Here is a 20823-nt window from a genome sequence, read left to right as displayed (position 1 = left end):
GACAAGATGAGCTCTACCATCAGTCCTGTGTCATGCCAACAGTAAAGCTTCCTGAGACCATTCATGTGTGGGGTTGCTTCTCAGCAAAGGGAGTTGGCTCACTCACAATTTTGCCTCAGAACACAGCCATGAATAAAGAATGGTACCAACACATCCTCTGAGAGCAACTTCTCCCAACCATCCAGGAATGGTTTGGTGACGAACAATGCCTTTTCCAGCATGATGGAGCACCTTGCCATAAGGCAAAAGTGATAACTAAGTGGCTCGGGGAACAAAACATCGATATTTTGGGTCCATGGCCAGGAAACTCCCTAGACCTTAATCCCGTTGAGAACTTGTGGTCAAGCCTCAAGTGGCGGGTGAACAAACAAAACCCCACAAATTCTGACAAACTCCAAGCATTGGTTATGCAAGAATGGGCTGCCATCAGTCAGGATGTGGCCCAGAAGTTAATTGACAGCATGCCAGGGCGGATTGCAGAGGTCTTGAAAAATAAGTGTCAACACTGCAAATATTGACTCTTTGCATCAACTTCATGTAATTGTCAATAAAAGTCTTTGACAATTATGAAATGCTTATAATTATACTTCAATATTCCATAGTAACATCTGACAAAAATATCTAAAGACACTGAAGCAGCAAACTTTGTGCAAATTAATATTTGTGTCATTCTCAACTTTTGACCAGAACTGTATTATGTGGTGTGTCTTATCTTTTCTCTCCTCTGGCAAACAGGCTACACTCTAGGCATTCCTGTTTTTTCTGTAGATGTTATATCGTTCTATTGCTACTGCTTTATAATCAAAGGAATTATCTAAGTGAGTTTCAGAGATGGCCGGTATATGAATGTTATCCGATGTTAGCAAGTTATTGATTTCATGAACCTTGTTTCTAAGGTTACATACTTAGTCAAGTTGTACATGGAGTATGATAATATTCAAACAGTGCTATGGCTCGATATATCTGCTCCCCGTTACAAATCTAGGTTTATTTGTCATATTCATGGCATACAGTGAGTGTACAATGAAATTCTTATATGGTTGTTATCTAATTTTGTCAATTCTTCCCATAATAAATAGAATGGGAAGCTGGTCACAGCAGCCTCCAACAACACAGTACAAATCCACACGTTCCCTGAGGGTGACCCAGATGGCATCCTCACCCGCTTTACCACCAACGCCACCCACGTCACCTACAACAGCAGCGGCTCCAGAGTCGCTGCCGGATCCAGGTACTGTAGACGGACACCCATAGAAATAGAATGACTAGAATATAATGTCATTTCTGTGTTACCACGCCGATTTGCAGAGCTCAGAGCAAATTGCTAGAAGCTGAATAAATTATATTCTGCATGTCATTATCCTCCTTTACAATCAGTTCGGCAGTGCAGATATCTACATTTATTTCCTTGTCATAAAAATGTGTTTCTGATTTGATGGTTATACTAATGATCCCAATATAGTTATTGGACATTGGACTTCTAGTGGGATAATTCCGGTTTAAGAATCAATGGGCAGGGTTTTGAATATAGGATCTTTACACTGTAGAATGACTGCTTGAACACAGCGTGCGTGGATGACTTTTGACCAAATAGACACGAAACAGCTTTCAATTCCTTTCTGATTAGTCTAGACTGTAAGTCAATAGCAGTTTGCTGTACGCATTGATTCTCTAAACAGGTGTATCACAGAAATGAAGACTCTGACCATATCTCTGGATTGATTAGGCCATTTTCACGTGGCTAATATCCGTTTGAATATTGACTTGATCAACACAGGCATCTGAGGCCTGTTGAGGGCTACAGATGTAGGATCTTAATTTGAGCCAGCTTGCTACAGCAGGAAAAGTTGAATTATTATGTGGAATATCGTTAATGGACATTTTTGTAGGGGATGATCAATCAAGTCTGACATTTTAAAGTGGAAATGATATACTTTGGAAGTGTTTTTAAGCCTTGAGTACATTACAAGTTTGCATTTCCTGCTGTGTAATAGGGTGATCAAATTAAACTATGGCATCTGTATGACATCCACCACTGATTTGAGGAAATTAGTTTCTTGCGTCTATTTCCTTCTGCAGATCTAACTGATCTAGATATGTAATACTGTATGTGTCTGATACAAAGTAAAAGTTGGAAGCAGAGCACTTACTACTCAATTGATTGTTTGCATGATTTATTCATTCATTCCTTAATTCATGCCTTCAATCATTTTATTTCCACACTCATTCACTCACTCCCCAGAGATGAGGTTTTTCCTGACCAATCAAGAATTCTTGCTTTAATGAAATTATCCATTCATATATCATTAAATCGGACATACCCCTAGACCAAACAATGATTTCCTTGATTACCTTTGTTCTGATCACGTGTGTGTGTGTGTGTGTGTGTGTGTGTGTGTGTGTGTGTGTGTGTGTGTGTGTGTGTGTGTGTGTGTGTGTGTGTGTGTGTGTGTGTGTGTGTGTGTGTGTGTGTGTGTGTGTGTGTGTGTGTGTGTGTGTGTGTGTGTGTGTGTGTTCCTCCCTCAGTGACTTCATGGTGAAGGTAGTGGAGATGTCCGACAGCAGTCAGCAGAAGACCCTGCGGGGACACGTTGCCCCCGTCCTCAGTGTCACCTTTGACCCCAAGGATGAGTTCCTGGTAGGAGGAATCCTCTACAACGTTACCCTTACCACCACTAATTTTACAGATTTTGACATGATACTAATTAGCTAGATACTGTTATTGTGCATTGGGAATAGACTAGAATGCTTTATTCTTACAAGAAAAAAGTAGTTGTCAAACCTTTCTCGTCTCAGGCCTCTGCTAGCTGTGATGGAACTGTAGCTGTATGGAAGATTGAGGAGCAGGTAACAAGCCATCACCCCACCTCATATTCTACTCTTCTGTTTAGCTCATTGTCATTGAAATCCTTGGGTGGGCCGCCTAAGGGTTTTTTTTCCGGATGCCTACATCCAAACAGTGTAAACAATATATGTATACAGTACCAATCAAAAGTTTGGTTTTACTCATTCAAGGGTTTTATTTATTTGTACTATTTTCTACATTGTAGAATAATAGTGAAGACATCAACACTATGGAATAACACACATGGAATCATGTAGTAGCTAAAATAGTTAAACAAATAAAAATATATTTTATATTTGAGATTCTTCAAAGTATCCACCCTTTGCATTGATGACAGCTTTGCACAGTCTTGGCATTCTCTCAACCAGCTTCACCTAGAATGCTTTTCCAACAGTCTTGAATGAGTTCCCACATATGCTGATCCCTTGTTGGCTGCTTTTCCTTCACTCTGCAGTCCAACTCATCCCAAACCATCTCAATTGGGGAGGTAGGGTCATCTGATGCAGCACTCCATCACTCTCCTTCTTTGTCAAATAGCCCTTACACAGCCTGGAGGTGTGTTGGGTCATTGTCTTGTTGAAAAACAAATGTTAGTCCTACTCGGCGCAAACCAGATGTGATGGTGTATCTCTGCAGAATGCTGTGGTAGCCTTGCTGGTTAAGTCTGCCTTGAATTCTAAATAAATCACGGACAGTGTCACCAGCAAAGCACCATCACACACCATGCTTCACATGCGGCGATCATCCGTTCATCTACTCTGCATCTCACAAAGACACAGCGGTTAAAACCAAAAGTTTCACATTTGGACTCATCAGACCAAATGACAGATTTCCACTGATCTAATGTCCATTGCTCGTGTTTCTTGGCCCAAGCAAGTCTCATCTTGTTATTGTTGTCCTTTAGTAGTGGTTTCTTTGCAGCAATTGGACCTTGAAGGCCTGATTCACGTAGTCTCCTCTGAACAGTTGATGTTGAGATGTGTCTGTTACTTGAACTCTGTGAAGCATTTATTTGGGCTGCAGTTTCTGAGGCTGGTAGCTCTAATGAACTTATCCTCTGCAGCAGAGGTAACTGGGTCTTCCTTTCCTGTGGCGGTCCTCATGAGAGCTAGTTTCATCATAGAGCTTGATGGTTTTTGCAACTGCACTTGAAGAAACTTTCAAAGTCTTAAAGTAATGATGGACTGTCGTTTCTCTTTGCTTATTTGAGCTGTTCTTCCCATAATATGGACTTGGTCTTTTACCAAATAGAGCTATCTTCTGTATACCACCCCTACCTTGTCACAACATAACTTGTTGGCTCAAACACATTAAGAATGAAAGAAATTCCACAAATGAACTTTTAACAAGGCAAACCTGTTAATTGAAATGCATTCCAGGTGACTACCTCATGAAGCTGGTTGAGAGAATGCTAAGAGTTGGCAAAGCTGTCATCAAGGCAAAGGGTGGCTACTGTGAAGCATCTCAACTATAAAATATATTGTTTCTGCTCTTGCTCTATCAACTGCCATTTGAAAGTAGATTTAAAAATTATATCTGGGTCGTTTAACACTAAAGCGTTTTGCAACGTTAAATGAAAATGTGTCTTTCTTATTGAACAAGTCCAGGTAGTCCCTCCCCAGTTTGTCAGTTTTCTTTCCTAATGAACATGGCCGTGTTATTGCATTAGAGCAGGGTTTCCCAAAGTCGGTCCTGGGGCTCCTTCTGGGTGCACGTTTTGGTTTTTGCCCTAGCAAACTCGGTCCGCGTTTGGGAAACCCTGCGTTAAGAGTGATCTGAGAAACCCTGCTTTGGATTCATTCAGACTCAGGTGACCAGCTGGCCGCTGCTGCAGAAGTCCAATGATGTCATCAATGCCAAGTCCCTGTGCCGACTGGCCTGGCAGCCCAAGGCCGCTAAGGTACTAACTCACTTACCTCTACTTTCAGGTTATAGACTGTTAAAAAGAAATATGCTATTGCAACCTCTTTGTTTTTCTCTATACTGCATTTGTTTTAGGCTTAAGGGCAATGAAATGTACTGATATGTATGTATAGTTGCATATTTTTCTTAGCTTGGGTCTCAGGAAAACACAGAATTTCTAATTTGGGTCCCAGGCCGAAAAAGTTTAAGAACCCCTGCTTTAAGTTGACCTATAGTTTTCACCTGTTCAGTACCTCTTTCATGTATTCAGTACCTCTTCTATGCACCATTATTATTTATTCAGGTTAGTCTCATCGAGATAGGATATATTTTTCAAGACAGATCCTGATCCACTTAGTGACACTTAATCCATTATGTCAGAGCGCCCAGTGGTTTCCATAGTGTGTGTGTGTGTGTGTGTCTAGCTCCTGGCCGTTCCCGTGGAGACAACGGTGCAGCTGTACCAGAGAGACTCCTGGGCCCACGTGGGCACACTCTCCGATGACCTTGGCACACAGGTGAGGTCAATGGGTAAAGTGGACACCTGGGGGGCATGTTCAGTAAGGTTACAAAAGGGTTTGAAACGGAAAACAAAATTAAGCGTTCTTCATGGATGGCCTACTCTGTTTCACAATGTTTTCTCCTCTACCTATTAAACACCACCATGCACAGCTCCACTGAAAGCCTGGGCGATATGGGCAAAAAATCATATCCAGATTGTATTTATAGGCGATTCACAATATATCTAGATTTTGAATACATATTTTTTTCTCAAAATAAGCTTTGTTGTACAATTTTTAAGGTCAAATAAACTTAATTTCCAAATGGACAGCAATGATCTAATGAATTCAGGGCTTGTGAAATTATATGCTTTTTTGCAATCTGTTGATGAGTACGGTTACGTGCACACAATGCGGTTATTGTGGATGAATAGATTAATATATTCGTTTGATCAAAACGTTTACATGCTTTGTAAGAATGACTATTTCCCCTATATTCCTAATTACATGGACACATCTGAAATCATGCTATCTGATGGCACTGATAAATGCAGAAAATCACCAATCAAAATAAATGTTCTACCGTGATATTTTTGGGAAGGATATTTGAGTTTGGTCATATAAAGTTGATGTAAAACTTACTTCTAAGACTCATGCATTCAGTTGTTCCTAACTCACTTCACTCGGGCTATAGAGGGAGTTTCGCTCGGCTGGTGCTAGCACATGTGCAGACCAAATACACAGCTGGAATGACGATTTGGGTGTTTACATGTGCTAATAATTTGAAAGATTACTCAGAAAACCAGGTGTTTTAATCGGTGTGTGCTCGATTTGAAAAAACATGACCCAACTATTCTCCTGCTCCTGCTGGCTTTTGCAGATTCTGCCACTACTCTCCATAAGTTGCCGGTAATAGGCTACACGAGGAGTCGGCAACCTTTCTCATGTGGAATGCCAATTTATCTTACCATTTCTACGTACCAATCTGCATGCCAGTTATGGTTTTCATATGCAAATGTTAGTGAAACAGTTTCATGTCTTCATATCTCAAAATTATTGTCATGTGGTTAATCAAAATCCTATCCAAATCTAAATTAAAATTTAAAAAGCCTAAAAGGGAACTTCTATTGCCATTGCCAACTATGTAAAAATAGCCTACATAAAGCCAACAAATAAAAACATTGCAGTATGCAGGTAGAAAATATAAAAAGAAATCTCCTATAAATCACATTGGCTACACATGGCTGCAACGAACTTGAAACATTGTACAAACTATTTAACTTGGGTCTGGCCCAAAGCTTGTGCTAGCCAACTTCCAACATTGTATAAAATATTCTAGGCTCTCAGTTTCCTTAGCCAGTGAGCTCGGGACAGACCCAGTTGTAGGCTATTTGCGCAAGGGATGAGAAGCAGTGCTTGACTTGGGCACGAGCTCACTGGAGCTGAGTTCCGCCACCTCACATGTTCTACTGCTTGAGCTCCTGTTCCTCTTATAGAATATTAGCTAAAAAGTATTGTGGAGCTCCTGGACCTAAATATAAACAGTAGCAGCACCCAAAATGGGTACCGGAGCCTATTTCAGTCCAAGTCAAGCACTGATAAGAAGTAATCAGGTAGGCCTATTTCATTACGTTTCAATTGGATCAGAGCATGACATCTTTCCCTTTCACGCAGACTGGTTATCGAAAGGGAGAGCGCTGGAAAGATTTGATCAAATACATTGAGGAAGTATTGTAATTCTCAATGGATGTAAAACAGACTTTGTTTGCTTTCTGTTTGAGGGGAAGAAAACATTACTTTGAGAAGCTCCACAGGTCATTAATGGTGGTGCGTTAAGTCAATCAGAAATACTATCAGATCCCCAAATGGGCACATTTATATGCCTACATTTGTGCGTAGGCCAGGTAGCCTATAGGCCTACTTCTATGCGTGTCCTTACTCAACATTGCCAGGAGCGCTCCAAACAAAAGACAGATAACTAAATTGACAAAACTCGTAAATGGAATGGTTGTGCACTCTGCAAACAATGTGTCCTGTCTGACATTGAGGGGAGACTGGAATAATAATATTGAATGCATTCAAATAAATTACTGTAACCAAAGTAACAAACAGACTAGGAATTACTGGTAAATGTATTACTGGTGATATATGTAATGGGGAATTGATATACACTAACAATCAAACGCAAACAATTCACACAATTGTTATGAAACAATGAATGTGCATTCTGGAGAGGGAAGTGCATTGTGCATCTGGGCGCTTGGTCAATCCGACGTCTGCATTGGCCATGCGGTATTTATGGTGATACAGCTTCCGCAGAAGTCAGGGCATTCATACTTCTTGCGCTTCACAGAGCAGTGCAGAGCTGTTGTCAAGGAAGTGAGTTTCTGTTTAAACAGCATGTACAACCCACACCTACATTCAACAAATCATGTCAATACGGAGCTATACAGAGCCTTCCTTCTGCATTGTTAGAAAATTTGGGAGGCGCATGGCGTTGCGGTACGGAGCTCGATTTGGCCTCTGCATGCCTCTGGAGGCTCTGCGATTGCTTCACACCCTCCATATGGAGCCTTCTACCACATTTTCCAATCAAGCATGAATTGGCTTTTAGTCTAGCCCTCCGGAATGGATTAGTTCACTGAGATGGGCGCAAATATATACTCTGTGTGTGTGTGTACGTACAGTACCAGTCAAAAGTTTGGACATACCTACTCATTCAAGGGTTTTTCATTATTTTGATTATTTTCTACATTGTAGAATAATAGTGAAGACCTCAAAACGATGAAATAACACATATGGAAACATGCGGTAACCAAAAAAGTGTTAAAAAAATCCTATTATATTTTAATATTTGAGATTCTTCGAAGTAGCCACCGTTTGCATGATGACAGCTTTACACAGTCTTGGCATTCTCTCAACCAGTTTCATGAGGTAGTCACTTGGAATGCTTTACCAACAGTCTGGAAGGAGTTCCCACATATGCTGAGCACTTGTTGGCTGCTTTTCCAAACCATCTCAATTGGGTTGACGTCGGGTGATTGTGGAGGCCAGGTCATCTGATGCAGCACTCATCTCTCCTTCTTGGTCAAATAGCCCTTACACAGCCTGTGTTTTGCGTCATTGTCCTGTTGAAAAACAAATGATTCTCCCACTAAGCGCAAACCAGATGGGATGGCATATCGTTGTAGAATCACTGACAGTGTCACCAGCAAAGCACCATCGCACCTCCATGCTTCACGTTGAGGAAACACACATTCGGAGATCACCCGTTCACCTTCTCTGCGTCTCACAAAGACACGGCGGTTGGAACCAATAATCTTCCATTTGGACCCATTAGACCAAAAAAACAATTTCCACCGGTCTAATGTCCATTGCTCATGTTTCTTGGCCCAAGCACGTCTTTTCTTCTTATTGGTGTCCTTTAGTAGTGGTTTCTTTGCAGCAATTCGACCATGAAGGCCTGATTTCACACAGTCTCCTCTGAACAGTTGCTGTTGAGATGTGTCTGTTACTTGAACTCTGTTAAGCATTTATTTGGGCTGCTAGCTATGCTGAACTTATGCTAACTGTGGATAACAGTTGTTCATCTCGTAGTTGTCAATCAAATGTATTTGACATCGATCAAATGGGTGGGCAGGAAAGTTCCCATTCAGTTGCAGTGTCTGAGGCCGGTAGCTCTAATGAACTTATCCTCTTCAGCAGAGGTAACTCTGGGTCTTCCTTTTCTGTGGCGGTCCTCATGTCTTGAAGTAATGATTTACTTACGTTTCTCTTTGCTTATTTGAGCTGTTCTTGCCATAATATGGACTTGGTCTTTTACCAAATAGGGCTATCTTCTGTATACCACCCCTACCATGTCACAACACAACTGATTGGCTCAAACCTATGAATGAGGAAATAAATTCCACAAATGAACTTTTAACAAGGCACACCTGTTGGTTGAGAGAATGCCAAGAGTGTGCAAAGCAAAGGGTAGCTACTTTGAAGAATCTCAAATATGAAAGACACTGCTCAAAAAAATAAAGGGAACACTTAAACAACACAATGTAACTCCAAGTCAATCACACTTCTGTGAAATCAAAATGTCCACTTAGGAAGCAACACTGATTGACAATAAATTTCACATGCTGTTGTGCAAATGGAATAGACAAAAGGTGGAAATTATAGGCAATTAGTAAGACACCCCCAATAAAGGAATGGTTCTGCAGGTGGTGACCACAGACCACTTCTCAGTTCCTATGCTTCCTGGCTGATGTTTTGGTCACTTTTGAATGCTGGCGGTGCTTTCACTCTAGTGGTAGCATGAGACGGAGTCTACAACCCACACAAGTGGCTCAGGTAGTGCAGTTCATCCAGGATGGCACATCAATGCGAGCTGTGGCAAAAAGGTTTGCTGTGTCTGTCAGCGTAGTGTCCAGAGCATGGAGGCGCTACCAGGAGACAGGCCAGTACATCAGGAGACGTGGAGGAGGCCGTAGGAGGGCAACAACCCAGCAGCAGGACCGCTACCTCCGCCTTTGTGCAAGGAGGTGCACTGCCAGAGTCCTGCAAAATGACCTCCAGCAGGCCACAAATGTGCATGTGTCAGCATATGGTCTCACAAGGGGTCTGAGGATCTCATCTCGGTACCTAATGGCAGTCAGGCTACCTCTGGCGAGCACATGGAGGGCTGTGCGGCCCCACAAAGAAATGCCACCCCACACCATGACTGACCCACCGCCAAACCGGTCATGCTGGAGGATGTTGCAGGCAGCAGAACGTTCTCCACGGCGTCTCCAGACTCTGTCACGTCTGTCACATGTGCTCATGTGCTCAGTGTGAACCTGCTTTCATCTGTGAAGAGCACAGGGCGCCAGTGGCGAATTTGCCAATCTTGGTGTTCTCTGGCAAATGCCAAACGTCCTGCACGGTGCTGGGCTGTAAGCACAACCCCCACCTGTGGACGTCGGGCCCTCATACCACCCTCATGGAGTCTGTTTCTGACCGTTTGAGCAGACACATGCACATTTGTGGCCTGCTGGAGGTCATTTTGCAGGGCTCTGGCAGTGCACCTCCTTGCACAAAGGCGGAGGTAGCGGTCCTGCTGCTGGGTTGTTGCCCTCCTACGGCCTCCTCCACGTCTCCTGATGTACTGGCCTGTCTCCTGCTAGCCCCTCAATGCTCTGGACACTACGCTGACAGACACAGCAAACCTTCTTGCCACAGCTCGCATTGATGTGCCATCCTGGATGAGCTGCACTACCTGAGCCACTTGTGTAGGTTGTAGACTCCGTCTCATGCTACCACTAGAGTGAAAGCACCGCCAGCATTCAAAAGTGACCAAAACATCAGCCAGGAAGCATAGGAACTGAGAAGTGGTCTGTGGTCACCACCTGCAGAACCATTCCTTTTTTGGGGGTGTCTTACTAATTGCCTATAATTTCCACCTTTTGTCTATTCCATTTGCACAACAGCATGTGAAATTTATTGTCAATCAGTGTTGCTTCCTAAGTGGACAGTTTGATTTCACAGAAGTGTGATTGACTTGGAGTTACATTGTGTTGTTTAAGTGTTCCCTTTATTTTTTTGAGCAGTGTATATTTATGTTAGCTCACCACCAAATACAAAAAAGGACAGACATTTTTCACAGCACAGGTAGCATGCACAAAGCCAACCTAACTAACCAAGAACCAACCAAACTAACCAAGAAACAACTTCATCAGATGAGTCTTATAACATGTTATACAATAAATCTGTGTTTTGTTTGAAAAATGTGCATATTTGAGGTATAAATCAGTTTTACATTGCAGCTACCATCACAGCTACCGTCAGAAATAGAACCGAAGCAGCCAGAGTAATTACAGACACCAACGTCAAATACCTAAATACTCATCATAAAACATTTCTGAAAAATCGATGGTGTACAGCAAATTAAAGACAAACATCTTGTGAATCCAGCCAATATTTCAGATTTTTTAAGTGTTTTACAGCGAAAACACAATATAGCATTATATTAGCTTACTACAATAGCCTACCACACTACCGCATTCATTCATCAAGGCACGTTAGCGATAGCAATAGGCACGTTAGCGATAGGGAATAAACCAGCAAAAGATATTAATTTTCACTAACCTTCATAAACCTTCATCAGATGACAGTCCTATAACATCAGGTTATACATACACTTGTGTTTTGTTCGAAAATGTGCACATTTAGAGCTGAAATCAGTGGTTATACATTGTGCTAACGTAGCATCTTTTTCCCAGAATGTGCGGATATTTTTATGACACTCCAACTATTCTGACCAAATAACTATTCATAAACGTTACTAGAAAATACATGTTGTATAGGAAATGATAGATACACTAGTTCCTAATGCAATCGCCGTGTTAGAATTCTAAAAATAACTTCATTACGACATCCAGCTTAGGTATAGCGAGAGAGTACCCAAAATCTGGGCGCAAACGACTAGTACAACATGTTCGACAGATATATGAAATAGCATCATAAAATGGGTCCTACTTTTGATGATCTTTCATCAGAATGTTGTACAAGGGGTCCTTTGTCGGGAACAATCGTTGTTTGGATTTAGAATGTCCTCTTCAATTAGCACGGAAAGCTAGCAAAGTGGCGCTAAGCTCTCCTTCCTGAACAAAGGCACACAACGCAACACGCCTAACGCCCCGAATAAATTTCAATAATCTAATAAAACTATATTGAAAAAACATACTTTACGATGATATTGTCACATGTATCAAATAAAATCAAAGCCGGAGATATTAGTCGTCCATAATGACAGCTTATCAGAAGGCAAATCCAGGTCCCTTAACGCGCTCTCCAGAATACAGGAAACTGGTGACACGTCATGCCGAGAGCTATTATTCGACCCCAGATCAAGTTATACACTCCATTTCTTCTCTCACTGCCTGTCGACATCTAGTGGAAGACGTATGAAGTGCATCTATACTAATAAATATCAAGGACATTAATAGGCAGGCCCTAGAACAGTGCATCGATTTCAGATTTTCCACTTCCTGTCAGGAAGTTTGCTGCAAAAGGAGTTCTGTTTTACTCACAGATATAATTCAAACGGTTTTAGAAACTAGAGAGTGTTTTCTATCCAATAGTAATAATAATATGTATATTGTACGAGCAAGAATTGAGTACGAGGCCGTTTAAATTGGGCACGATTTTCCCCCAAAGTGAAAACAGCGCCCTCTGTCCTCAACTTAACACTTTTTGTGGTTACTTCATGATTCCATATGTGTTATTTCAAAGTTTGGATGTCTTCACTATTGTTCGACAATGTAGAAAATAGTAAAAAATAAAGAAAAACCCTTGAATGAGTAGGCGCGTCCAAACTTTTGTGTATGTGTCTGTTACTGCTCGACTGAAACAACAATCTCGGTCGACCAACAGCCTAACGCCAAACAATCGACCAGTCGACTAATTAGGGTTAGCCCTACACTCCGTAAACCTACAGGAACACCATAACCTGAACCATTGATTTTTAACTTAATGCAAGTTTGGCATGAAACATATTAAAGGTTTGTTCATCCGTAGCACTAATTGAACTGTAACTTTATTTCACAGCAGTTATTGGAAACTGATGTGTTATTTCATTAGAAAAGCATTGCACGCCCTATAAACCACCTCACCCACACTTCACTTGGTATACATTGGTAACGATATGGAAAATGGTCTGTTGCTCCCATTTAAAAGGGTGGTTTTCCATCTTTAATGAGTCATTTTCTCACCTCCACCTCCTCTCTCCATCTTTCTCCATTCCCTGCTCCTTCCACCAGGCAATAAACGTCGTGGCATGGTCGCCCTGTGGGAAGTTCTTGGCTACAGGGAGCATCGGGGGTTTGCTGACGGTCTGGGACGTGGAGAGCAAGCTGTGTGTGGAAAGGTATGAGACAGAATCACACTGAAACTCCTAGAAAGCAATATTCGATTCGCTCAATTGATTTAATTTAATATTTCAACTCGACTGACTGTGGTTCTCCTTGCTTTGGTTGAAGCATTTGAGTGGAACTGTGCAGAGCTGGGTTCAATATAAGTTCAATAGTGTATTTTTTTCAAATACTTGATTGGGTTTGACTGATCTTGCCTGGCACAATGGAAACAATGCAATATTCCCAATTAGAAATGCAAATTTGGGTTCATTTTGGTGCCAACTAACCGGTCAACAAACGGTTAACTTTTTCCAAACAGTAATATTACGTGCATGCATGCATACAAGGAAAGTACACTTTTCATTAAGAGTTTAAAGCGGAACTGACAGTTACTTATACTGAACAAAAATAGAAACGTGTTGGTCCCATGTCCCTGAAATTTTCCATATTTGTGTACACATTTGTTTACAGTGCATTCAGAAAGTGTTCAGACCCCTTGACTTTTTCCACGTTTTGCTACGTTACAGCCTTATTCTAAAGTGGATAAAATAGTTTCCCCCCCTCATCAATCTACACACAATACCCCATAATGACAAAGCCGTTGTCCTGTTGGAAGGTGAACCTTTGCCCCAGTCTGGAGCAGGTTTTCATCAAAGATCTCTCTCTACTTTGCTCCATTTGTCTTTCCCTCGATCCTGACTAGTCTCCCAGTCCCTGCTGCTGAAAAACATACCCACAGCATGATGCTGCCACTACCATGCTTCACTGTAGGGATGGTGGCAGGTTTCCTCCAGACGTGAAACTTGGCATTCAGGCCAAATAGTTTCATCTTGGTTTCATCAGACCAGATAATCTTGTTTTATCGTGGTCTGAGAGTCTTTAGGTGCCTTTTGGCAAACTCCAAGCGGGCTGTTGTGCCTTTTACTGAGGAGTGGCTTCCATCTGGCCACTGTACCATAAAGGCCTGATTGGTGGAGTGCTGCAAAGATGGTTGTCCTTCTGGAAGGTTTTCCCTTCTCCACAGAGGAACTCTGGAGCTCTGTCAGTGTGACCATCAGGTTCTTGGTCACATTCCTGACCAAGGCCCTTAATATCGAGAAGCTGATTAAACAGCATGATCTTTACACAGGTGCACCTTGTGCTGGGGACAATAGAAGGCCACTCTAAAATGTGCAGTTTTGTCACACAACACAATGCCACAGATGTCTCAGGTTTTGAGGGAGTGTGCAATTGACATGCTGACTGCAGGAATGTCCACCAGAGCTGTTGCCAGAGATTTGAATGTTCATTTCTCTACCAACGTCATTTTAGAGAATTTGGCAGTACATCCAACCAGCCTCACAACCGCAGACCACATATAATCACGCCAGCCCAGGACCTCCACATCCGGCTTCTTCACCTGCGGGATCGTCTGAGACCAGCTACCCGGACAGCTGATGAAACTGAGGAGAATTTCTGTCTAATAAAGCTTTTTTGTGTGGAAAAACTCGTTCTGATTGGCTGGGCCTGGCTCCCCAGTAGGTGGTATAAATGAGTCAACAGTTGAGTCATCTACTTCATGAAGTTACAGTCTGATGCGCTCCCATCTTTGAATTCAACTACAATGGCGCTGCTTTCGTGTGTGCTGTTTACAGCGTGCAGCAGAGGGAAAGTGTACAGACAAATGCCACAGTCAGACTATGCTACTAAAATGTTGCAGTCCTGCTTTGGTTTTTTAAAGTGTGACAATGAACAACCAAAAAACAAAACCTGCAACCAAACACCATGCAAAGAAGAAACATGTAGGCCTATTACAGCAACGTTTGCAGTAGCCTAGGCTGGCTGCTCAACTACAATACATTTTGAGCAGTGGAGGCTGCTGAGGGGAGAATTGCTCATAATAAAGCTGGAATGGAATGGTATCGAAAACATGGTTTACATGTGTTTGATACCATTCCATTAACTCCATTCTGTCCTAATGAGCCGTTCTCCCCTCAGCAGTCGGTGATCCATGCAATGCAACATATGTTTAAATGTTACAACAACCTATAGCTACATTTTTGTTATTTGGAGTTATAAAATTAGTTTTTGATTATGGTAGCAGAATATTATACAGATCTGCAAATATGATCTCCTTTTTGTTTTAATATTTGAACTTCTAGTTTGACCAGTTTGGGCTGCAGTTGCATGTTTTTTTCTAGGCTATGTCTGGCTTACGAATTCATTGTGCTTTTTCTAGCATTTCTATTTATGTACCTAGTTATTTATTTAGCAAGCTAAAAAACATGGAAGTCTTGTCATTGGAGGAGTGGGTGAGTGATGACCATATAGCTAAGTGCTCACTTGTCAGATAATGTAATTCTTCCTGGGGGTAAATATGTACATATTTTAATAAGATTTCATGTTGCTAAAACTCTGTTCCACTTTAATAGGCTTGCTCTTGTTGCATGTTTCTATCGTCTTACAGTCAAAAGGCTATAGCCATTTATTGAACATTCTCCTGTAATAAAGCAGCTATTGTTGCACAACGGGCAATGACTGGCCTTGTAAAAGCACGTTTCACTCCAGTACCAGGTTTTTGAAGAGGTGCTCTTGTGCTGTCTGACCGGTGATGGGCTATTCCGCTCCTCAAACTAGGTTCTCTGTATGCTGTGTGCGTGTGATAAATAAGATACATGACAACTAACAAAAATACACAAGCGCCAATTGAATTATGCAAATGATCTATAGACCGATAAGCATTATCGGTCAAATGTATTTTCCTATTTAATGGTTAACCGTTAACATCCCTAGTACCAATCACCGGGCCCCCCCCCCCCCCCCCCCCCCCCACACCACACATCTGACACTCCAGGTAGAACTAAATCAGATGCTCAAGTAATTGAAAGTGGAATCCACTGACATGAATTTTTTTGTCCATTCGGTAGGCAGACGCATGAGAAGGGCTACACCGTGTGTGGACTGGCTTGGCATCCCTCGGGCGGTCAAATAGCCTACACCGACACAGAGGGCTGTCTTGGCGTGCTGGATGGGCTCTCCTCTTCTTCATCCTCTTCTTCCTCCACTACGGCTGCAAAGAGTACCAAGGTGAGTCTCTGGTCTTACATGGAGGCTTCTCTATCCCACCCAAATGTGCCACTGCTAACTCACTTCTAACCAATATTGGGATCGGTACACTTTAATACTGTCTGTTTGTTTGCAGAATTGACCCCAAGCATGGTCTTCTTGGACCAGTTCATGTTGTGCTCGATCTGCTTAGTCTACAGAGCTAGGGTCAACGTTGATGCTATTAGTATTTGCCATGTTTCTTTGCTTCGTTCACCTCTATTTCAATAGAGATCTTGATGTCCATTCCACAGTTCTATGTTATTTATAAACCGTGATTGAACCAGGTCAGTAAGTCATTGAGAACAGGTTGTCTTTCCCGATAACATGCTGTCTTTGGGAGTGAGCTTTATTCTACTTTAGCAGGCTCCAGCCAGCTACGACGATCTTTTCGACGATGACGACGACAGACCCATGGACGAGGGTATCGGCGAGGGCGCCCTTTCACCCGCCAAGAACCCCGGGGACGAGGACGATGACGACGACCTCATGCCTGCCACGGGGCGAGCACGGAACAGGAGTGCCTTCCTCGACGACGAGAACTCACTGGGTGAGAAAGCGATGTGCGTCGTACATAGCTGATCAAAGTATCATAGCTGGCTCGTCTTCTATAACAGCAATTATTTGAGCTGATAAATACCTCTGGGTTTCATTTAGATAAAACCAAACACTGCAGTAAACCATGCATGGCTACAGTATTTAATTAATTAAATAGACAGACTCTTCAGATATGTGGCCCTTTCCGTAGACTTTCTAACTCTGTCTTTCAAGGGGTTTGCCTCTTCATGAACTCCCAACTGGTGTGCTAATTCCAGTGCGGTGGAAGTGTCGTCCCACTCTTCGCCTGTCAAGAAGACAGGCGATTGCCGACCCTTCTACTCCCCAAGGGAGTTTTCAGCTGTTATTGTGACTGCTGTATACATTCCACCTTAGGACAATAAAAATAACAAGCTGGCGCTTAACGAACTGTACAAGGCTATAAACAAGCAGCAAACCCTACACCCGGAGGCTACCTTTCTGGTTGCTGGCGTGATGCCCAACTTCCATCAACACATCTCCAATGCCACTAGGGATAATAGTCCTAGACCACTGCTAGTCTACCCACAAGCAAGCATACAAGGCCCTCCCTCGTTCGCCATTTGGAAAATCAGATCATGACTCCGTACTCTTGCTTCTTGTTTACAAGCAGAAGCTGAAACAGAAAGTACATGCGATTCGCTCTGTTGAGAAATGGTCACCAGAATCAGAGAGTATCCTACAGGACTGCTTTGCTATGTTTCACCTCCATCACCGGCTACATTTGAAAAAATGCATCGGCAAAGTTGTACCCACGGTGAGGGTTTGCGCCTTTCCCATTCAAAAGCCCTGGATTAACACTGAGGTTGGCGCTAAACTAAAGAGCAGGGCTACCGCATACAGCACCCTGATGCTATGATCGAAGACAGGAATAAGTACAAGAAGGCCTGCTATGACCTCCACAGAGTCATCAAATGAGCAAAAGGACAATATAGGACTACGGTGGAATCATATTACACAGGCTGCGACACCCACCGCATGTGGCAGGGGCTACAGTTCATTACAGATTACAAAGGAAGACCCAACCGTGCTCTGCCCAATGATTTATTTGTATTTATTTATTTAACCTTTTATTTAACCCGGAAGAGCTCATTGAGCGTCCTGACCAAGATAGGCAGCACCAAGTCATTACACAATTAGACGGACATGAAAAACTACAAGTAATCTAGTAAAAAACATAGAAATCGCAGAAGTATAACAACATAAAACAGCTAATTAAAAACATTGACAGGTCAAGGAATCAGCCTCAAAAAACTTCATCAATGATTTTAGTTCTTCAAGTTTAAAACTATTTTGTAAGGCGTTTCAAGCCGATGGTGCAGAGTACATAAAAGCCCTTTTACCAAATTCATTTTGGACATTTGGAACAATAAGCAGGATAAGTTCCTGCAAACAGAGTACCCACCACATTTCTGAAAAATAAAAATGCCCAAATAAAAATGGTAGTAAACACAAAATGGCTTTGTAAATAAATGTATACCAGTGACTGAGCCTACGAGTGACTAGAGTAGGCCAACCAACCCTGGTATATAAAGTGCAGTGGAGCGTAAGAGTTTTGCAGTTTAAAATAAATCTCAATGCGCCATGGTAAAGGGTGTCAATTTATCTCAAACACTGAGTGAAAATATCACCATAGTCTAGTATAGGTATAAATGTAGCTGATACTAGCCTCCTGGCTTCAAAAGGATAAACAGGCCTTATTCCTAAAATAAAATCCCTAATTCAGCCTAAATTTTTTTGTAATTTATTGAATATGCAATTTAAGAGGCCGTCATCAATTAAAATTCAAAGATATTTATGACGTTACAGCCTCAATCTCATTGCCCTGACAGGTAGTAATAGGTGAAAGGTTTAGGTCTTTTTCTTGCTTTAGAAAACACCATTTAGTTTTTTCAGCATTGAGGATAAGCTTCAATTGACACAAGGTATGTTGAACAGTACAAAAAGCATTTAGCAAGTTCTGAAAAGCTTTTGTGAGAGACGAGGCACAACAATAAATAACAGTATCATCAGCATAAAATTAAGGTTGTGCATTTTGCCAATTTGTCTAAATTATTTATATAAATAGTGAATAAGAGAGGACCAAGTACAAAGCCCTGGGGCACAGCATTACAGACAGACAATTTAACAGAAATAAGCCCATCAAATTGAGTGCACTATCAAACAGATAGTTAGCAAACCATGCAACTGCATGCTCCGAAAGACCTACGCTTGACAATCTCTGTCTCAGTATAGCATGATCAACTGTATCAAAAGTCTTAGAGAGAGAAAAAAAAAAGTGAGACAGTGCCTCTCTGTGGTGGTTAATTTCTTTACTATCAAATGAGGAGAGACAAACATATCACACAAGTCAGAGTCATATTTCAACTAAATCTTTATTCACTTATTAATAAGGGAGCAGGTCAATACAACACACACAAAGTGAATCGATTGAGTGATGGCAGGTCGACGAATCACCCTCAGATGATTCGTTAAGAGCCCCAAGACAAAGGTACAAAGGTATTTTATAGCAAAGATACACTTCCTTCAGTCTACATGACGAACAACAGATGTATGGAATGGGTCACAAGGTTAAGATTTGTATGAAAGATGCTTATAATTCAGACAGTATCTGTCTTAAAAATTGTTCTCATTGTGTAGAAACCAGAGTCTGGCCCTGAGCCATCTCTCCCTGGTACCATATAGAACATAAACATTAACTCATGCTCTGGAATGTGGTATCACCCAAAGACATCGTAAATCTCCTGTCAGTGTTAAATCTCCGAGGCCCACTCAGTTCACACAGATACAATAGAGTTGTAAGAACCCTCTATTGAAGCTGTTGAACAGCTTCTATCCCCAAGCAATACGACTGATAAATAGTTAACAAAATAGCTACATGTACAGAGTTTACTTCATATCTTCATTGACCTTTTATTTCAATATTTGCACTCTTTTCTCTTGTCTCTATTCACACTCACAGGTCCCTACACACTCACACACACTGTTAATCCAACACTCACTCCATCATTTGCTCACTCACACATAATATGCACATTTATACTGACTACACTTTTGCACCGCCACTCGCATGCAAGCTGCTGCTACTTTATTATTTTATATCCTGTTGCCTAGTCCCCTTAACCCTATACATATCTACCTCATCACTCCAGTATCACCGCACATGTAAATATGGTATTGGAGCTGAATTTAAATATTTCCTGTATATATTGCGCTTACTTACTTTACGTATTTCATATTTCTTATGTTTTTTTTCTAGTAATACATTGTTATTGCATTGTTGGGTTTTGAGTTGGCAAGAAAGGCATATTCACTGTACTTGTGCATGTGACATTGAAAGAATCCCATGAGGGCTTTGCCATAGAATTTAAAGATAGTGGAAATGGTACCACTGTTCGCCCCCGGCACTTTTGTTATTGTTTTGTTGGCGAAACTGAGTTGAGCAGCAGGGTAAAAATATTGCACTACGTATTCTGTTGTTCTAATGCAGTGCAATGATGTCTTAGGGGGAAGGAAAATGTGTTTGTTGTTTGCATTAACTTATTTTTTTGCTGTAATATCCCAAACGGACGTGGCAGTTTCACACTTAAGGATTCCAGCTTTAATTGTGGGAAAGTCACTGAGAAACAATACATCCCATTAATTTTACCAAAGTACTCTTGAATCTTGTTAACAAGCACATACATTTCTCTTTCCTTGTCATCCTAATTCAAGACTGGGATTGCTTAAACAAAGTCACTGAGCTGTATTGCATGTGTTCCCATTTACCACAGACACAGGCTCGCTCAAACTGGGGCTGGATAAGTTTGTTGATGACGACGATGCGGGCAGCGCCATAGTGCCCCCCGTTGCTGTGGCTGCTCCCCTCCGGCCCGTCTATGACGGGCCAATGCCCACCCCGCCACAGAAGGCTTTCCAGCCAGGATCCACCCCAGCACACCTCATGCACCGCTTCATGGTGAGAGCCAGCCCACACAACTCAGGCTTTAGTCTTGCCTGAAAGGTTTATATTAATGATGTTTCAGGTTGTCTTATT

At 41.9% G+C, this 20823-nt stretch overlaps 1 protein-coding gene across 2 annotated transcripts in view; it reads left to right on the top strand.

The window, feature by feature from the left end:
* wdhd1 (WD repeat and HMG-box DNA binding protein 1) overlaps positions 1–20823 on the top strand; it is a 42789-nt gene that overhangs the window by 5248 nt on the left and 16718 nt on the right. The window contains exons 4-12 of one of the 2 annotated variants that reach the window (XM_039009926.1): positions 1080–1231; positions 2527–2638; positions 2797–2847; positions 4650–4745; positions 5173–5265; positions 13035–13141; positions 16034–16193; positions 16578–16761; positions 20561–20745. In XM_039009926.1, coding sequence (XP_038865854.1) covers positions 1080–1231; positions 2527–2638; positions 2797–2847; positions 4650–4745; positions 5173–5265; positions 13035–13141; positions 16034–16193; positions 16578–16761; positions 20561–20745 — 1140 coding nt within the window. Of the gene's footprint in view, positions 1–1079; positions 1232–2526; positions 2639–2796; positions 2848–4649; positions 4746–5172; positions 5266–13034; positions 13142–16033; positions 16194–16574; positions 16762–20560; positions 20746–20823 lie in introns of both variants that reach the window. The other variant, XM_039009925.1, reaches the window with a different exon arrangement.

The sequence above is a fragment of the Salvelinus namaycush genome, chromosome 15 (assembly GCF_016432855.1).
Source record: "Salvelinus namaycush isolate Seneca chromosome 15, SaNama_1.0, whole genome shotgun sequence".
Lineage (NCBI taxonomy): Eukaryota > Metazoa > Chordata > Actinopteri > Salmoniformes > Salmonidae > Salvelinus > Salvelinus namaycush.
This window is presented reverse-complemented; position numbering and strand designations above follow the sequence as displayed.